Below are 19,063 nucleotides of genomic sequence, written 5' to 3'. Positions count from 1 at the left end.
ACGGGTAGTGTAGGTTGCCTGTACATTCTTATCATTGAAAAGGCATCATGCTTTTAAAAATAGAAACATAATTCTCAGGTCAGTAAATAAAGAATGAGAACATATTTGGACTTTTCTTGTTTATTGGTGCTTACATGTATATCTTATATTGACATGAGAGTTTACATTAAATCTTGTTTTTTGCAGACCAGACAACTGTAAATAATTATCAATAGCCACAATTGGGGAACCTTAATATTTTTGTTTGGTTGGGAGAGGGTGACGGAAAGCAGTTCTTCATGCTTGTATTAAATGTACAATTTGAAATCAATAATTGCGTTTACACACAAGAGGTCATTATATTCAAAGAACAGAATGAGATACTGTCACACATCAGTGTAGGGGTACTGAAATAGGGAGCTTACATACAAACAAATGCATCATGCTGTTCGGTGATCGAAAACGTTATGACCCAGCCAATGTCCATAAGCATTTTATAGATAAGCTTAAATGTGTATTTCATTTGATGCAGTCTTGACAACAGAAATACACTGTAAAACACCATTATGCAGCATGAACCTTATATTATTCCATTTGCAAAAACAAAATGCTGTTCATCTTCCCCGTCAAGGAGAACATTTGCTCAAACTGGTTTGGTTTGAGTGGTGGGCATTAGAGACAAAAAATGCACATTGTTATTATGGTAACTGGCCTTTGCACACTGGAAATCAGAAATTACAACTTGTGCCACACTGTTATGACACTTCAGTTTATTCAAAGAAAACTATTATTTTTCCACACGATACGTTAACAAGCAAGCACATTTACACACACGCACGCACACACAAACTAAAAGCAAAACTAAATCAATTCTATGGCTTAACCTGGTCAAAGTCAACCAATAAGAAAACAACAAATTCACTCCAGACTATCTGACAATAATATACAAAAAAGTACAATTAAGTCAATATATTTTTCAGTGTTTTGCTTTTTTTTAAAGGCACATAAAAAAATGTTTAAACAGCTTCAACAGATAAACACATACACAACACAACTGAAATAAAAGATAAAAAGCACTGAATATTTCTACAAAGTGTGGCGTTTACATTAAATGGTCCACTCTCGAATGTCTTTAGCTTATATAACAAATGAGTCCTCAAACAGTGCAGAAAACTATAACAGTCTACTCTTAAGATAATAAGACCCGCCCTTCGGATACCTGCTGACATCAGCAGCAGGAACACCACAATGATGTATGCACAACCCACAGGAAGTACATTAAGTCTCAAAACAAACACTAAAATGTCCCAAATGAATCCAGGTGGATGTCCGGACCAGAACTGACCATCAGGTTATATTGGAATGATAGATATAATCTGAAGTTCCACCTTTCTTTGATGTCCACAATTAATTTTCTCTTTGTGAGCCCAGTTTTGGTCCTGATCCAAAACACAGACTAAATTAGATTAGAATTAGATTCAGACAAATGATCGCCAAACAAAACATAAAAAAAGGAAAATAAAAGATTACGTCATAAGAGAGGTCCGAACACCACACACAAATATTAATTTCTTAAAAATTTAAGGAGGAAATGGAATTTGACATGCTCTTATTTGGTAAACATTCACTAAAGTGCTACACACGATTTTGCTGGCTTTATACGGCTTCCTTCGGTAAAACAAGGAATGCCTTATACATAATTGGCAAAATTTGTTTGTATGTATTATTAATTGCCTGGTCGCATAATTTAATTTAATCTAAGGATAAAGTATATAAGGAGAATCTGGGCCTTGGTAAATGCTGCAACATTCAACAGGTGCACAGAATTTACATTTTGCAGGTCTGAAAATTCATCCAGTCATCGTAACTTCTTCTGACTGGATACAACCAACAAAAGTGACTTCAACTTAAACAAATTCCCAAAGCACATTCCCCCAAATACACAAATAATTCCCTAATAATCTTAAAAACTTCTCTCTGCGAGTCAACATGTAGTGAATAGGCAGATAACTACTGTAAATACGGAAAAAAATAAAACTGATGTTGTCAGGGTGGGTAAACCTGTCAGTTACCGCAAATTGCACAACCCATTACAATCCTGTACCATCGACCCGTTTGAGATGAGAAACATGACGTAATGTGTCATCTTGAAGTACACACTAGGCAGAACTGGCAGGTGCATCTGCTTGTATTCGATTACTGAACTATGGAAATGAAAACAGGTCTGACAGAATCCGTCATTTGTCTCTATAAAGTTGTGATGGAGGATCCTGACATATCCCCACCGCCAGCCTTCAGTCAGAAAAACTTGGTCCAACCAGAGGGTTGTACACTCCTCAACAGAGCGTGAAGAAAAATGCACAGGGGTGCAAGTGAAAAACAGAAAAATCATTTGACTTCAGCAGTCAGTGGTGGAGAAACTACACGCAGAGACCCGACTGCAGTGCGGTGAGACGGCGTTCGATGCATTGCTTACCTGTAGAGAACATCAGTTAAGAAAACAATCACATGTTGCCCCTTCTCCATTTATACACTTGTCATTTGTATGTGTGGTATAACTTACACTTGCTGACGCTGAGGATGTCGGTCTGTTTGGTGAGGAGGAGTGACAGACCTTCCATGATCAGCAAAGCCTTATGATAGCGTTGGACTGAAGACTCGCCCTGATGAAACATCTCGTCCAGAGCTGCAACTTGCACCTGTAAGACCACACAAAGCTGAAAACCGCAAGTCGAATTTAAAGACTTCCCTGATATTTCCAGGCTTTCCGGCTCTAGTTCTTACCATCTGTACAGTGTGACTGAAGAGAAGCTTCTCAGCTGTGATGCTGTTGATGTGGTCCATGAGCTTGTGTTTACGGGAGAAGAAGCGCTCCAGCTGAGCGTTCAAAGATCGACAGGACATCACGCTGGACTTGTACAGATCGTTCAGCCTCTTGACCACTGAACAGAACAACGCTATTTTACATCAGCTAATCTACTTATCAACAAGAAGGTGAGGATGTTAGAATAAGACGTTTTTTATGATGAGAAGAAAAGTCTTTCAACTGACCTTGTTTGACGGTGGTAGAGGGATAGAGTTTTCCCTGCTTAATGCTGTCAATGGCTGTTTGTAGTGAAGACGACAGAAGCTCTGCTATCTTCATATAAAGCACCAACTGCTCGGCATAACTGAGAGAAAAACAAGAGTCTATATTCACATACGTAAACACTTATCGAAAGTGACTTCAGTTCACTGAAGGTATAAACTGAATTATTTATTTTCATGTTCCCTTGGATCAAAAATTCGATCCGATGACTTATAATCAGCGGGTGAGATATTAGCCCCATGCTGTGAGAGACTAGAGATGCTGGAGATCTCCTCACCTCCATTCTCGGCTCAGAGAGCTGATTTGGTCGGCGACTAGACTCTGTTGCTGGAGCAGGCTGGTGGAGGAGGGGTCCGACTCTGCCGCGTCGCCACCCCGGGCTGCAGCTACCTCCACCATACAGCGAGTGAAGTCCAGCATGAATCGAAGCCTGCGCAAAGTCTCCGTATGTTCCTGCTATAATTGAGAGAGAACAAAGTATTTAGTTTAATTACATCAAAAGTAACTAATTAAATTACAGAAAAAAATAAGAGTAATCCCTTACTTTACTTTTTCAAGGGAAAAGTAATTAACTAATTAACTGTAAATAACAGTAACTAATTACTTAGTAACTAGTTACACCCAACACTGCTTAGAATGAGCTTTTTCTATCTACATACACCACGGGTCCCCTTACATGGAATTCCCCATGTTGTTTCTACAGTGGCCCTAAACGGACAAACTGCTCTACAGAGCGCATTTTGTAAATATGTTACTGAAGAAGCGAAAACATGACGACATTTTGTCCTGTGTCAGCCATCGTAGTGCTTTGAAAGGGAGGGGTGAGTGGTGGACTGAGCCATTGGTTGCAATTCATAACCCCACCACTAGATGCCGCTTAATTTTACAAACTGGATCTTTAAATATCCTTTCTTAAATGCATTAATAAAGTAAATGCATTAATTGGTGTTTACCTCCATTAGGGTCTCCTCTGGTAGTTCAGGTGCTTCAAAAGTCACCGTCGAGATGGGGTCACTAAAACCATAGCGAGGACTGGAGGCCCCCTCATAGCCATCCATGCAAAAGCCTGATTGTGGGTAGCGGCCGGTGAGGGAGCCTACTGGACTAATGGAGCATGAAGAACCCACTGTGGGTCATAGAGAAGGTCTGGTCAGTACTGCTCTGAATAATCTGATGTTTGGATGTAAGATGATAAAAATCAAGGTGTGAAAATTGGAGCGATGAAGTGTCTCTCTTTACCTGAGAACTTCCTTGAGCGATAACTCTGTGGAGGTGTCCCTCCACTGGGCGGAGAACCCACGGTGAACACCACACGAGCCGGGCTACTTGAGCCTACATAGAAGGTTCCACCACCAGGGGGTGCTGTGAGCAGAGAAAAAATAGTGTAATCATTATCTTAATATAAAAATTAGCTATAATTCTGTAAACTCACATTCAGTGTAAGTTAAGTACACTTGCTGATGTTCAGCCTCATTCTTGGCACAGATAATCTCTTAAAACGGCTGAACAATGGTTCATTTTTTCAAGTGAATCAAAGTCACATAAAACAACCATGTCTTTTATGAAATAATTCTACAAGATTCTATCTCAGAGGTTGATTTCTTTATCAGACCTACTTGCTTATCAAGTAGGAATCCACTATGGAGCTCCATTACCCAAAACACTATTTTCACTTTTGTTCCAGACATTTAACCTCACTGTCTGGAAGTCACAAAACACATGTTCCTGGCAATGAAACACCTGTTAATATGCTCACCTGTGATGTCTATGGCTCTGTCTGAATTGAGGTTCTCTGTGCTTCCTTTTTCTCCTCTCTGCCCTCCAAACGCTGCCATCAGAAGCACATCAGACAGGCGACCAGCGCTCTGAGACCTACCCCAAGAAAAGGGGGAGCGAGAGATAGAGAAGAAAAATGAAAAAACAAAACAAAACAGAAAGAGACAGCAGATATGAAAGCAAACTGATAATGGAGAACAACTTGATTTCAGATTCCTACAGAATAAAAGTCCTGTTCCAGAATGAAGAAAGTCATGTTTATAATTTTTAACCCTGCAATGGCTGTTTTAAAAAGAAGGTACAGAATATTACGGGCTGCGTGCGTCTACATTACACAGCATTAGTTGGCTTATATACCCAAGCTTCAGACAGGGATCTTTGGCCCTCGTGTTTTTTCAGTGTTTTTCCCCAATTTAAAAAACATTTTGAAATTCCACTATCCCTGTACTCACTATCATTTCTATGATCGTTTCATTTCTAGGTCCGGTCATTTAAAACATGTATTTTAAGTGACCATAAACAAATTTGCTTATACCTTTTAATTGTTTAATTATTCAAGAGTTTGCATTTTAGTTAGGATGTTGCCTTGAAGGTACTTGCCCATGTAAACTGCTAACGTAATGTACAGTAAATGTAACCCTCTCCAACGCTTTTCCTCTTACCTCCCGAAGGCTTTTCTCTCCTCAGGTTGGTAGGAAGGTGGCAGACCAGTCTCTCCCTGAGCTGTTCTCAGGCCCTGCTGGGTCAGAAATGTGACCATGTTTGGAGAACTCGGGAGTTTTGGAAACTCGAATGGGGGCATGGCCTAGAATAGATCATTTTTTCATCATCAGTTTTATTCGCATTTACCTGAGATGCAATCTGACAGCTTATGGACACATAACCAGACAGACTGGGAGCTTACTCTGGAAGGAGATCCTAGGATGGTTGGCAGGGGGCTGCGTTGCATAAGCTCGCTGAGCCTGGGAGAGGAGTGCAGGGTGCGAAAGGGTATCACGTTTCCCTGAGGGACTACCACTGGGTCTGAATGCTGCTTCCTGATCTTCTGTCTGCACCCACCAGCTGCCTCCATCAAACAGGGGGCGCTGTTGAGCCGTGTGCCCAGGCCCTGCTGTGTCCGAGGTTTGGTTTCTTTAGGGTACGGACAGAAAGGGTGCATGGTGAGTCATCCATAAAGCCATTAGATAACAGTTAGTTCCAGTACTAATCTGATTGGCCACGCTTCTCTATAAGTTACTCATTACATCAAGAACAACAGAGGACAACAACAAAAGAGGAAGAGCATTTTTACCTCCACCCCTAGAACCTCTGTGACCCATTTCTCCAGTTGGGCACACTTGGCCTGGCAACTCAGGAATAGTGCCCACTTTTGAGCCAACAGAAGAGAGAAAAAAACAACAGTTTTTAAGAAAACTAGCTAGAGTCACATGATCCAGGTTTTGCAAAATATACCAGGCAACTCACCCTGCGGGGAGAGCTGGAAAGGTTTCGCTCCTCCTGTAGACAGTCTGCGGGAGGTGAGAGCAGAAACAGGCCCTCCGAACTGAGGAGGCGAAGGACCTGACCTTCCACCGGTCAAAAAACTCCCACTACCACACCTCTGTACTGGGCCAGACCTGTCAGAGAGAAAGAGAAAATAGTCCAAAAATGTACTGAAGTACTTTCTCTGATCATTGATTGATTCCATTACAATATCCTCTGAGGGTTGCCAGATCCATTCAAATTCACTCATTCACAAAAAGGAAACCATTTGTTACATGTAAATTTAGCTAAATCCTCATACAAAGTATGTTTGTATTTAGAAACGCGTCGACACTCACCGCGGAGATTCGTCTTGACTCGGGAACTGAAGGTTCTGCTCCATGCGCTGGAAATTGTGAATCTGTGTGGGTACAGGAATGGGTGCAGACTGCACAGAGTTGCCGTAGTTACTCCCAGAAAACTCACTCGGCCTGCTGAGATTCAGTCGGTGAAAATGAAGAGATCCATGAAAGGGTGAAATAATGTAGAGAACAAAAATGCAAAAAAGAAAAGACAGACATGGTTTCATTAATCAGAATTCTTCCAAATATATTTCAACAGAACAAAGAAATGTATACAGGTTTGGAACAATTTGAGATGGAGTAATTCATGACAGAATTTTCATTTTGGGGCGAACTATCCCTTTAAAATCTCACAGGACATTTTTGGAAATAACCCACTCTTTTGGAAGCAAAACAGTATAACAGTTCAATGCAGAGGCTGGGAAAGCACTACAATCATCTCTTGCACATAATTGTCGGTTTCACGCGCCTCATTCAATAATAAAAAGAACAGGATGATCTGTGTCCGTCTCAATGCTGCTGCCAATCCAGGACATCATTTCCCCTGTGGTGATGAAAGCATAAGGCCCTCATCCATCTCTAATGATCCAAAAACAAAATCAGCGAGCAGACATTGGCAAGCAGGAGGAAGTCATATTCTGTCTTGGCTGCTAAATGCAGAATATCCAAGACTGCCCGTAGCTTCTGCCCATAACAGACATGCTTGCTTGTAGCAAACACAGCAAGTCCACTGACATGAAACAGTTATCGTGTCAGTCATCATGTGTTCTTACCCGCTGGGTCCTGCGGAGCTGCTGTAAGAGGGGGAGCGTGGCGGGGTCTTGCCTTGACTGCACTGACCTCCAGATGCCAGAAAGGAACTCCTAACACAAAGCAGAGGAGGAAGACATTTTGTAGAATCAACATTGATCCGGTGATGTCATTAACACTCAATCTATCACATTTAATAGTACGAGCACAAAAGCTTAATGTGTCCAAATAATATGCTTTCTAACCAATAGACCACAGCTCTAATGCACGGTGAACTTTCTTGCCATTTTTTATGTAGATTGACATAGAGAGAATGTCTTTTTTATAGCTTTATAGCTCCGTTTAACTTTTATAGCCAAAAGGGGAAAAGACTCTCTGAAGTATCTATAAAGAGTTCTTACCCACTATACATCAGACTCTCCTGAAGAATCTTTCCTGTTGGCATTTCACAGGTAAGGTCACCTACAAAAATAGAAAGAGACAGAAACAAAGAGAAAAAGGACAGACGAGTTGAATGACAAATAGCCACTTTAATGGGGCAGTCGCAGACGGAGGTGAAGGAAATAAAGCTTACCGGGGAAATGAGCTGGAACCATGACAAAGTCATCCGTGTCACAGGATGAGTTCTTGCTACTGCTCCCCCCTCCGCCGCCTCCTGAGTCCTTCAGCAGGTACCCTGGAGAATCCTGGGTAGGGGAGGCCAGCGCTTTCGCACGGATCTGCTGGATCTCCGCAAGAGATTGCTGGAACATTTGGGATTTAAAATGACAATTATACACCCATAAACCTTTGCATGTATGCATGCAGCCAACTCTGTTATCAAAAGCGACTTGAAATACAGAATTTAGGTATATCAGGTTAAGTGTCGTTTCGAACAAGTGCGGACCTATTCGCAGAATGGCGATAGCGGGAGACACATAGCGGGAGTCACAAAACAGAGCTGAAATAAACACACATATACAGTACACTTACAGGAGGAGAGGCCAGGTGTGATGTAGATGAACTACTGCATGAGCTTGCAGAAGCCGAGCTAGGAAAGCAAGTCAGGGTCACCGGAGCAGCTGGAGGACATCAAGACAAACACAGAAAAATGGTAAGCTTAAGTCATTCGTATGTTATGTTAACACCGATGAAGCAATTTTAATAGAATTAAACTATTATTCATTAATAAACTACTATTATTTAAATGACAGTTGAGAATGGTATAGACAGGGTAGAAACTCACACTTCTTCATAGAGGAACTTGCTTCCAAGAAAGGGTGTTTGAAAAATTCATCTGTAAAATTGGAAATATTTCACAGTCCACACAGGAAAATGGAATTAGGAATGACAGAGCAAACAGGGAAACGAATAAAAAAATACAACAAACATCCACACGTCAAACTGGCGAGTGTAAACACTCAAACACTGACCAAAGTCCATACGGTCCTTATGGCTTCTCTGCAGGAGACCGAGCAGCAGGTGTCTTAGATGGATAGAAGTTTCTCTGGGAATGCTTCAGAGAGAGACAGAGAAAGAGAGGACAATACATAGAATCTATGAATCTAAAATAAAATCTTAGAATTTCATCCACCAATCAGAAGTAAGCAATTATAAGTTAAATGCAATTTCGGTGCCACTAGTATCGCCAAACAAAACTGCCACACAAACAGTTTAATACTGTTTTCAAACCCCCACCCGATCCGCTATTGGTCAGCCAAATAGTCCCACCCTAAATTCCGGTTAAGCTAATGTTTTGATAAAGCCACAGAACCAACAGTGTTTAAAGTCACAGTGAAATTAAAACATTTTCATGAAATACTGCAGCGTTCCCAGTAAATAGCTTATCAATGTGGGTAATTTTCTTTTTAAAATTCATGTACCCTCATAATCTTCAGTTAAAATCTGAAAATGCACTTCCGCCCTGAAATGACTATCCATCTCAAATGACGTAAATTAGACGGCTTGGCCGGAGCGTCCGTTAACGCCTCCGCTTCAACTGTCAGTCTGCTGCCAGTTTCATTTCAAAATCAATGCAACAGCTGTTTTTACACATCCAATCAATTCGCAGTGAAAAACACAAGCCACGCCCACTGAATTTCTCCTTTGAAATTCCTTTTCACTCGGAAGTGTGTCAGAATACGGAAGTAAAAACGATTGCAACTTCCGGTTCACAGGGACTTTAAACTGTAAGGAGCTTTGTAACTCTTATAACAATAAAACATTCTACACATTACCTGTATCTTTGTCAAATTGATGAAATTCATACGCTCACACTTACTTTGGGCTAAGAGTTTTATTTTTCTCATAAAACAAGCGAAGATCCTGGGGACTGCTGGCCTGATGGACAGACAAAAACAGACATTTTAAAGTGAAGGTAACATGCTATTTCATGCATTCTGACTTATTTACCCTGTTAAACGTTCTGGCTTCTCAAGCTTAACATGGTCAACTTGTCAAAAAACGAGTTGAACGTGTGACGTAGTATTTCTGTGCTCAATTCACTACGCCAGGTTTCGGAAAGTTTTTTTCGAACATGGAGTCCCGTTTCGTAACAAGGGTTCTTAGTCCCTTATTGGACAATTCTCCTGGAAAAGCACGCCCACGCGTCATCCAGCGAGCGAAAGAGCACGCCCACACGTCAACAGCCATTGTGAGAAAGAGCACGCCCATCAATGCCGCTTCACTCGGCTGATGGAAGTTTAGCTTTGTTTGTTTGCTCACTGCATTTCGTTGATGAATGTTATATAAACGGTGGATATAACGCTGGATTTGGAGATCGTTTGAAACGGATAGATGGCGCGGTCCCACCAATAAAAGATGCCGGACATGAACCGCACGCGGTAGTTGATGTTGGCAATCGGCGTGTACGTGCATAATGTAAACACAAACTTATAGTGAATCAACAGTTATGCAGGGATAATGCGATGCTATATTGTGTGCTCGTGCTGTAGTTACTTCTATTGTATGGACACTGAACCTAGTCATAAAGGTTTGAAATGACAAGAGGGTGAGTAAATGATGACAGAATTTTTATTTTTGGGTGAACTATCCCTTTAAAGCATGTCTGCATGGAAAACATTGTGCATACCTGAAACGGCGCTTTCCCAGTCAGGCACTGAAACACAATGGTTCCTATACTCCACAGGTCAGCCTTTGCGTCATAGTTCTGTGACATAATAACCTCTGGAGCCTGATGAATACAGCACAGCATGTGATCATAGTCATTTGCAATAAGAGATAATAGCTGTTATCTCTATTACACACATTTCTGTGCAAAAGTCTGAGGCAGAAAATAAAATATATACGTACCATGTACATGGGGGAGCCGCAGAGTGTGGCGGCCATCATGTTGTTCTGGAGGTACCTCGCAAAGCCGAAGTCAGCTAAAAAGACAAGTACGATTTGAATGACTAGTGGGGAAGCAGTGCATTCTGGGTAATCCCAAACCATTTAAATCAATGGCCTGTTACATAGATTTAGAAGAAAGAATGTTGTATTTTTAGAATCTACTTAAGAGTTAATAATGCCAATGTAATAAAATCCTGAGCAGTTTCAGGAGTGGGAAAACAGCAAGTCTTTGCAGATGTCTTTTACTATCTAATAAAACAAGCCCACAGAGAGTTTCCACTTGCAGTTATATGCTGGAACTGAAAAGAAATCACGTTGTATTAGAATTATGTATTGAATGCTTCATTGTGTGAGATGCCTGTATGCTCCATGAGCAAAAACAATCAAGTATTAAACAATCAGAATTACAATGCAAATCTGATTACTTTGGGACAGGCAAACTTTGGCAAACATTATTCCTTTTTCTGAGGAAAAGAGTTTTGCTTGACATTGAAAAATGCTGACACAATGGTATGGTGCTTTGAGGGGCAATGCATTTAAAAGAAATCTAAAAGTACTTAATAATAATGAAAGAGAAACTTGCCTTTGCATGTGCTATTAAAGAAAACCAACAGAGAAAAGCCAAATCACAGACAAACATGCGCACGTCTAGGTTTTCTAACGCTTTAAGAATCAAGTATGTACAAGCAATACAGCAGATGCTTAGATGCACGGCACACACACCTATCTTGATGCAGGTGTTGTTGGAGTGGGACTTTCGGCCTGCAGGATAGGACAACAGAATGTTTTGGGGTTTCAGGTCTCTGTGGATGATGCCTTTGGCCTGAAGGACCCTCATGGACCCTGCTATCTGCTGTAGGAACACTCGGATGGTGTCTTCACTTAAAGTGCCCTTGGCTAAAATGAAATAAAAGTGATGAATATGTTAATCGATATATTGATATTGAACATCTACAGTATAAAAGGCTGAAAATATAAACAAAAATGACTGGTGCACAAACCTATTGTTTACACTCCACAATGTTTATATCAAACATATAATCTTAGGTATATGTAACAGGTTACGTTACAACTTTGACATGCACATTTTATGCAAATGCGAAATGCAATGCTTTCACAATGCAACTTATGTTAAAAAAGTCACTACAAACAATGCAAACGATATTTTTAAGTTTTATTGTGTCTTCAAAAACTGATACAGAGCAAACTAAAATCACAACAAATATGCTCGTTTTGTTTCTGGAATTATTGAGCTTCTCAGAATGTGTGATAGTTACGCTGCACTTGCTCGGATCAGTTTGTCCCTCTGGCTAATTATCCTGTGACTGCATTTGCATGCTTTTAAAATAAACTGACATGATTTCCTTCATCATCCAAGCAAATTACAAAATAATTACAGTCAGTAAAGTGTGTTAAAGTCCCTCTGTGGTGAAAATCGAATTTGTAATGTTGTTTATATGTCTATGTGGTGATTTTAAAATGCCTTTGCTTCAAGATAAACCGTGTGCAAATGCATCATTTTAAACCATTTAACCAACTGCAGTTTACCAAAGTAAAAAAAAATGCCGTTTGAAACCCTGTAACCAATCACGTTAACAGATTTGAGCCATAGATACAGTATGTAAGGATTGGTTGTCTCGCCCTACAACCAATCATAAAGCCTCAGCACTGAAACAATCACTGTGGTTTCAGCTCTGTTTTTGCAACACGAGCATGTGCTGCTCACACGTCGAATGAGGCATCTATGTATCTAGAATCAACAGTCCGATTTTACACGATTGAATGGAGGCGGGGACTAATTTGCATATTCCTGAATCTACATTTACTAAATGAAGCAAGGGTGTCATTTTAAGGCAAGACACAGGATCTTACCTTATATTATACAACATATGCTATTTTATTGCTTAAAGATTAGTTTTAAGTCATAAAATTTGACTAAATGACTTAAATAGAGTTTATACCCTATTCTGTCAAAGCACATGTTTTTGCTTGAATTTGCTCTCCCCAACAAAGCCTATTTTAATATATATTACCAAAAATGAACGCATAATTAACTAAATGAGGCTATCATGCTGTTAAAGCCACTAGAAAAATAATAAAATCCCAAAATCAGGTCATCACATATTGCTTGATGGGTATGATATGGCCCACTTACAGTGCAAGTAGTCAGCCAAATCTCCCCCATTGCAGTACTAAACAAGAAAGGCAGAATGTTAATCTTAACGGTGCAGTACACAACAATTCTTTTCAGTTTCAAACAGGGCTGTGTGGAAGAAAACTGCATCTGAATGGGGCTCAGTTGACTGCATGTAGAGAGAGGATTCAGGTGCATATTAAACCAAATCACTTGGAGAAGATGGGGCCGTTAGTTCCCTTTGTGGACCGCTGATAAGCTTCCCAGGGGCCTTTGTGGACTCAAAAGAGCTTTCTGAGAACCAGCATGCTGGCCTGACCAATAAAGTAAGTTTCATAGTCATTGTAAAAACTTGAAGTCCTCACAGTGTTATATAGAACACTCTAAATTAATTCAGACCTGTGTAAGTGTGTGTTATTAAAGACTACAGCTGTCCTCCACTGGCTCCAGTGCACAGTTAATTGCAGGCATTACCAGATACACGACAGACAAGGTCAACAAGCAAAGACGCTTGGAAAACATGCCACCTTACCTCCATTACCAGGTACACAGAACTTGCTGTTTCCTAGGAGACATAAAACATGAGATTACCGTCTTTGTTTGGTGTTTTTACAGTTACATCAGTCAAAAAACACACTGTAAATATGGTAGAAGACGGCAAGAAATCTTTAAAAAAAAAACTTTAATGTTAACACGTAAATAAAGGAAGAAAGGTTTGCCAACAGACAAATAATCATTGTTTTTTTAATCACCTTTTTTTAAATTAGGTTATTTTTCTTACCACATTGGTAAACACCTTCTTGTCTTAAGTGAAAACATCACAAAATTCTGGTAGATTTCTCAGAGAACAAGACAAAAAAGTGCATTAATTTGCTTCTAAAGTAAATATATATTGTTTTAGGGAGGTTTAGATAAACAGTCAAAAAAAAGATTTTCTGCAGCATAGAAACGTATCTTATAACTAGAAATAAACAGTTGTACGATATGCAAAAATGTAAAAAAAAAAAAACATTCTGCACTATTTCTGGGTAATTAATAATAGAAAACTGTGACCATGTCATTTTTTCTTGTTTTTACTGAAACATACAAGATGGTCTTTGGATCATTTTCGAATCACGCTGGGATGACAGCAAGGACCGACTGTACATGCAGCTACTAAAGCAAAATAACCATTTCACAGAAACTACTTTGCTGATCATACTTCTTAAATTAAATGAAAACGATAAAACACAAAACAGAAGTCTTTAGTCTTTTTGACCCCCACTTTATGTCCTACTTTCATAACATTGTGCATAACATTAACCATATGTTGACAGCAGGTCAGGACTTCAGTGAAAACATGCTACAATGAACACTGAAATCAGTTTGAACAGTTTATTTGTATATATCTTAAACGCAGCAAACTGAAGTGACGCTAATCCAGCTTGACTCTTGGGCTGGTTTAGATTTGGTCACATACGGCGCGAGCGTGTCTCCCTTCACAGGGCCATAATGAACTAATAAAAAGCAAGGGGGATGGCAAAGGTCAAAGGCTTCATCAACACAATCTTTTTTCACAATTCCACGTGTGTGAACTGTGCAATGGTGACAGGTTTCTATTCAAGCGTGTACTGCATTGCAACTCGACAAAATGCAAAGAACAACTGATTTATCCACAATGAATGTGAGTGACCCAAGCAAAAGTACCCGCCTGGTACTATTTCCTTTAGATAATGCTTTGTACAGACAAACCTTTCTAATGAAAACTGCAGTAGTATCAGTCTATATATGCAGACGTACAGACCATGCAAAAGTGCACACAGAGGCACTGCTTTTTTAACTATCAACACAATTACTACCAAAGCATGGGGACATCTAGATCAAGATGTTCATGTTTTGTTTGCTATCAGCGCAGTTTTTACAGCGCCATAATCCTGTTATTTTCCAAGGCTCCTAGAAAAAACAGAGCCCACGTTGAACGACCTTATCACTAAGCAACAGCTGACCTCCCCCTGGTCTCACCCTACAACCAATCAGCCGAGCTGAATCCGCCGGTCCGTGACTGGCGTGCGCTGCTGACTCAGCAGTACTGAAGTTTTGCTTTCTGCCATGCAGCAGACTCACGCAACCCATCTAGTTTGTACTTTCTGAACAAGCGGCCCAAAACTGGGCCAAAGCTGCACTCGAGGGACCCCGAACAAGCAGCGCAGGGTTTGGCGATCCAGGCTAACATTAATCAGACTGTTTGTACTTCGATGACAAAATAAATTGATGCTTAACACCGCAGGGTGTGAAATCTGCTAATGTTGAAATGAAACACAGCAGGGGCTTTTTTTAATTTGTTTAATGCACTGCAGTCCGATTCAAACTCACCTTTTATATTCTGCACTCTGCACAGTTTACCTGTGAAACGTTACTAAAACCTAGGTATAACCAAGGAAACCTAAGACATCCTACAGCTTGTGGCTGTCTGGTGGCTAGGTTGAGCAGAGACGTCATTACACCTTATTTTGTGTCCTTCCAACATTCACATGCACAAACAACAACTTTATCACATGTGGCGGAGCCAAGCAGTTCAAATGCGGACTTCTACCCCCATGAGTGAGCAAGAGGAACTTTTTGAACTTCACTGGCGTTCAATTCACAGACATTCAACACCACAGTAATACGTGGTGTGACTATCCAGGAGATGTGAGAAGCAAACAGGTCAGAGCAGAGACGCATGTGGCCGAAATGTGCCGAGACACTTGAGCTGTGCTTCATGAAGCAGTCATTATAGTGAACTTTAATCCCCAAACTTGCCGGAAAGGTTTTTAAATGTGAAAATGATACAGATATTTAGGGAGCATAATAACGGCCAACATAATGACATTATAGCTTAACTATAGTGAAATTTAATATGCACACCATTGTTATCACAAAATAAAGGCACACAATATATAACACAAAAATACTTCCTAAAAGTTTTAATAAATATTTTAATAATTTTGCAAATTGCTTATGGATAAATTTTAAGAGGAAAAAGGTGAAATGACCACTTAAACTGATAAGCAGACACAATTATCGGCCAAGACAGAACCCCAATGGTTCATCCCCTTCTTTTCAGAAGGGAAACACAGTTAGCAGCAAACATAATGCATCAAAGGAAACACATTTAAGAGGAAGAAGGTGTGGAGAACGTCTTTTGTAATTCAACTGGATTTCACAAGCATTGATACACGCCTGACACATTAACCTTACAATGACCCCGAGGGCTGAGCGAATACCAACAACCCAGCTGTTCAAAGGGATACTTCGCCCAAAAATGAAAATGCTTATAACCAGACAGATTTTGCCACCCGTTGACTACCATAGGAAAAAATATAAAGGTAGCCAAAAGTGCCCCAGAACTGTTTGCTGTCCTACATTCTTCAAAATGTCTTCCTTAGATTTCAACAAAACAAAAAAAATTATAAAGTAACTTTTTCTATTATGGGAGTCAATGGGGGGGGGGGGGGCTAGATCTGTTTGGTTATATACATTCTTTCAAATATCTTTCTCTGTGTTCATCAGAACAAAGAAATTGATACAGATTTGGAACAACTTGAAGGTGAGTAAATGATGACAGACTATTCATTTTTGGGTGAAGTAGTATTCCTTTAAAGAACGTGTCAAGACTTCCGTGTAACCATTTCACCAGTGGACATACAGGTTTCACTCCCACTGCTACAAGATATGCTTCACTCAAAGTCAATAAACTTAATAACGAAACCAGAAAGTGCACTAGAAATATACTGATGTCTCATTTCTTGGCATAAAAAAAAATGTGATTCTGTGATACAATTGTTTTTAATGTTCTAAACGTTGCTCCCACAGTATTACATAAGTTTTATACAAATATAATAAATCTATAGGTCTAAATATTTAATGAGTAATAAATGTGCAAAAAAACGTCAATACCCACAATGCAGCGCAAGCTTTCCCTTATGTTAACCAATTCAATCAAGCGCACATGCCATGTCAACACAAGAACACGTGACCACTCTGAACCAATCCGATTAATGCAACAGAAAGCATACAGACTCGGGAATGCTAAAACACATTTAAGATTTGCAGTCTGCTTTTGACAATTAAAACACAAAAATATTTGTCATTTAAACCAACTGTGCTACTTGGGGTTTAAAAAACCTAAACGGTTGCATAAAAACTAGGGACACTGCTCAGTGTGCATCCAAACACCTGCAGTGCTATTTGATGATCAACCTACCTGGAAGTCATGCAACGCAACGATGTTCTCATGTTTCAGCTCCTAGAAATAACGAATAAGAGTTTATTTGTATGTGAATGCTCAGATTGTATATTCTGTAATTGTCACAAAAAATATCTACCTTTAATATCTTGATCTCTTTGCCCAAAAGGGTCTGGGATTTGGCCAAATTCTTCTTGTTGATGCATTTGACTGCAACTTCCCAATCGTGCTTCTGCACAGAAAATGCAACGTGTGAGCATTATTGTGCGTGGAGTACATGTCTGTTCATGTCCATTTTGCATGAGTGCTTTGTTTCACAATATTTGTCTTAATAATTGTCGACAACGACCTAAACCCCCAGAGCAATAAAACCGGAAATTTCACTCTGCCTTTGTGTTTACATAAATAAAACATTATGGAGTGTAGATGTAAATATGTACTTCATAACTCAGTAAGGACAACGGTCGTGTAATATTACCCACAGTAATACACATTTAATGTCTCATTCTTGCTTTCATCTGTTGTCCTCAAGGCCTACAGTATCCTTAAGGTGGAATGTCTGCAGCTAATGAGTGCGTACATACAAAAGTTGTACTAATACACGAAATATGAAAACCACTACATATGAAAATGTGTTATTTTCTCACCTCTCGATGTCTGCCTTTAAAGACCACTGCGAATGCACCATGTCCTATCAGATCCTTTCTGCTGAACTCGAATTTCCCGACAGTCTCCATTTCTCACCACGGTCCCAAATGCTTGTTGACTATTTATCTGAAATATGAGGGATACAGCTGGCCCACAAATATCCTCTCTCTACTTTCCCCCTTTCCTCTGTTTGGACGAGGCAACTGGAAACCCCACTTCTGCATGCCATGGGCAGCCTTTCCATACAAATATTCCTCTTCTCTTTCATGATATCCTGAAGGCGAAAAGGAGATCTGCTCCTTTTAATAGCTGTGACTTCCCATGTCTACTGACCGCTTGTCGCAATTGTTTTCGTACAATCAACGTACGCTTAAAATTACCACCTTAAAACGAGAACGCTGGTTTTGTTTGTGTACATCCGACGTTGTCAGCTCTGCACGTATCCTCGCATCAATAATAATCTGGCAAGGTCGGGACTGTATCCAGCACTGTATTCTTTTCAGTAAATAGTCCTGATATATTTGAAAAGCTTGAGGAAGACCTGTCTTTTGGCCTCAACGAAGACCCCAATTTTGCTTGCGGTCTGTAGTGGTGCGCATGCGCCACCGTTTCATCGGAGCTCACTGGTGACGTCAGAGCTACTGTCACGACACGTCATTATTAATGACACAGACAACAAATAAGCTAAGAATTGATATTTAGTTTTTTGGAGCATATTTTATGTATGCTTTTCTTCAAAGTACTCTTTCTATTTGATCTTTTTTTAGTTTGCTATCATTTCTGTTTTTTCTTATTATTATTTCTACAGTTTCACTGTCTCTGCTGTTTACTCTAAAATGTATTTTGTGGAAAGTTGCTTTGCAACAGTGTACAAATGTGAAAAACACTAAAAATAAGTTGTTTATTGAATAAGGTACTAAAGGAAATAGATGACCAAACATTTAAAAAATTAAAAATAATAAATTAGATCAATACGTACACATCAGTATGAATGTATATGAAATCTAGTACGAATGTTATTGTCAAAGTGCAACTGTTAAAGACAGGTTTTCTAAATATATAGGCCTATAGGTTTTCTATAGTAACCCTTAATAGGGGCTGTACGACCCCTAGGGGATCTGCAGCGGTACTGCAGAAGGTCCGCCTGATCACTTCTGTTGGAAAAATAGCGTAGGCCTATATAATACAACATTTGGGTTTGTTTTAACTAAATGCAACATTTAGCTTTATACAATATCTAATAACTGCTCAAACAATTAACTAATTTATAATTAGACCTATGGTAAAATGTCTATAATATTATTATTCGAGGTTTAAGGGTGCAGGAT

General features: G+C 39.7%; 1 protein-coding gene across 1 annotated transcript; it reads right to left on the bottom strand.

Annotated features, from left to right (window-relative positions):
• Nucleotides 1-110: 110 nt before the first annotated feature.
• On the bottom strand, nt 111-18,348 carry ulk1b (unc-51 like autophagy activating kinase 1). Its single transcript, XM_057360294.1, has 28 exons — nt 17,735-18,348; nt 17,227-17,319; nt 17,106-17,147; nt 13,413-13,445; nt 12,902-12,938; nt 11,470-11,643; nt 10,708-10,781; nt 10,487-10,588; nt 9,677-9,735; nt 8,829-8,911; nt 8,642-8,692; nt 8,389-8,477; nt 7,991-8,159; nt 7,818-7,878; nt 7,440-7,529; nt 6,664-6,798; nt 6,308-6,459; nt 6,135-6,209; nt 5,748-5,974; nt 5,506-5,648; nt 4,824-4,939; nt 4,307-4,429; nt 4,021-4,193; nt 3,345-3,523; nt 3,031-3,149; nt 2,764-2,921; nt 2,543-2,678; nt 111-2,455 (listed from the first exon to the last, which is right to left on the bottom strand). The coding sequence occupies exons 1-28, from the start codon at nt 17,822-17,824 to the stop codon at nt 2,400-2,402; spliced, it is 3,039 nt and encodes a 1,012-aa protein (XP_057216277.1). The 5' UTR covers nt 17,825-18,348; the 3' UTR covers nt 111-2,399.
• Between the last annotated feature and the right edge of the window lie 715 nt (nt 18,349-19,063).

The sequence above is a fragment of the Triplophysa rosa genome, linkage group LG19 (genome assembly GCF_024868665.1).
Source record: "Triplophysa rosa linkage group LG19, Trosa_1v2, whole genome shotgun sequence".
In the NCBI taxonomy this organism is placed as follows: Eukaryota; Metazoa; Chordata; class Actinopteri; order Cypriniformes; family Nemacheilidae; genus Triplophysa; species Triplophysa rosa.
The sequence above is the reverse complement of the archived record's forward strand: the minus strand, read 5'-3'. Positions and strand labels throughout refer to the sequence as shown.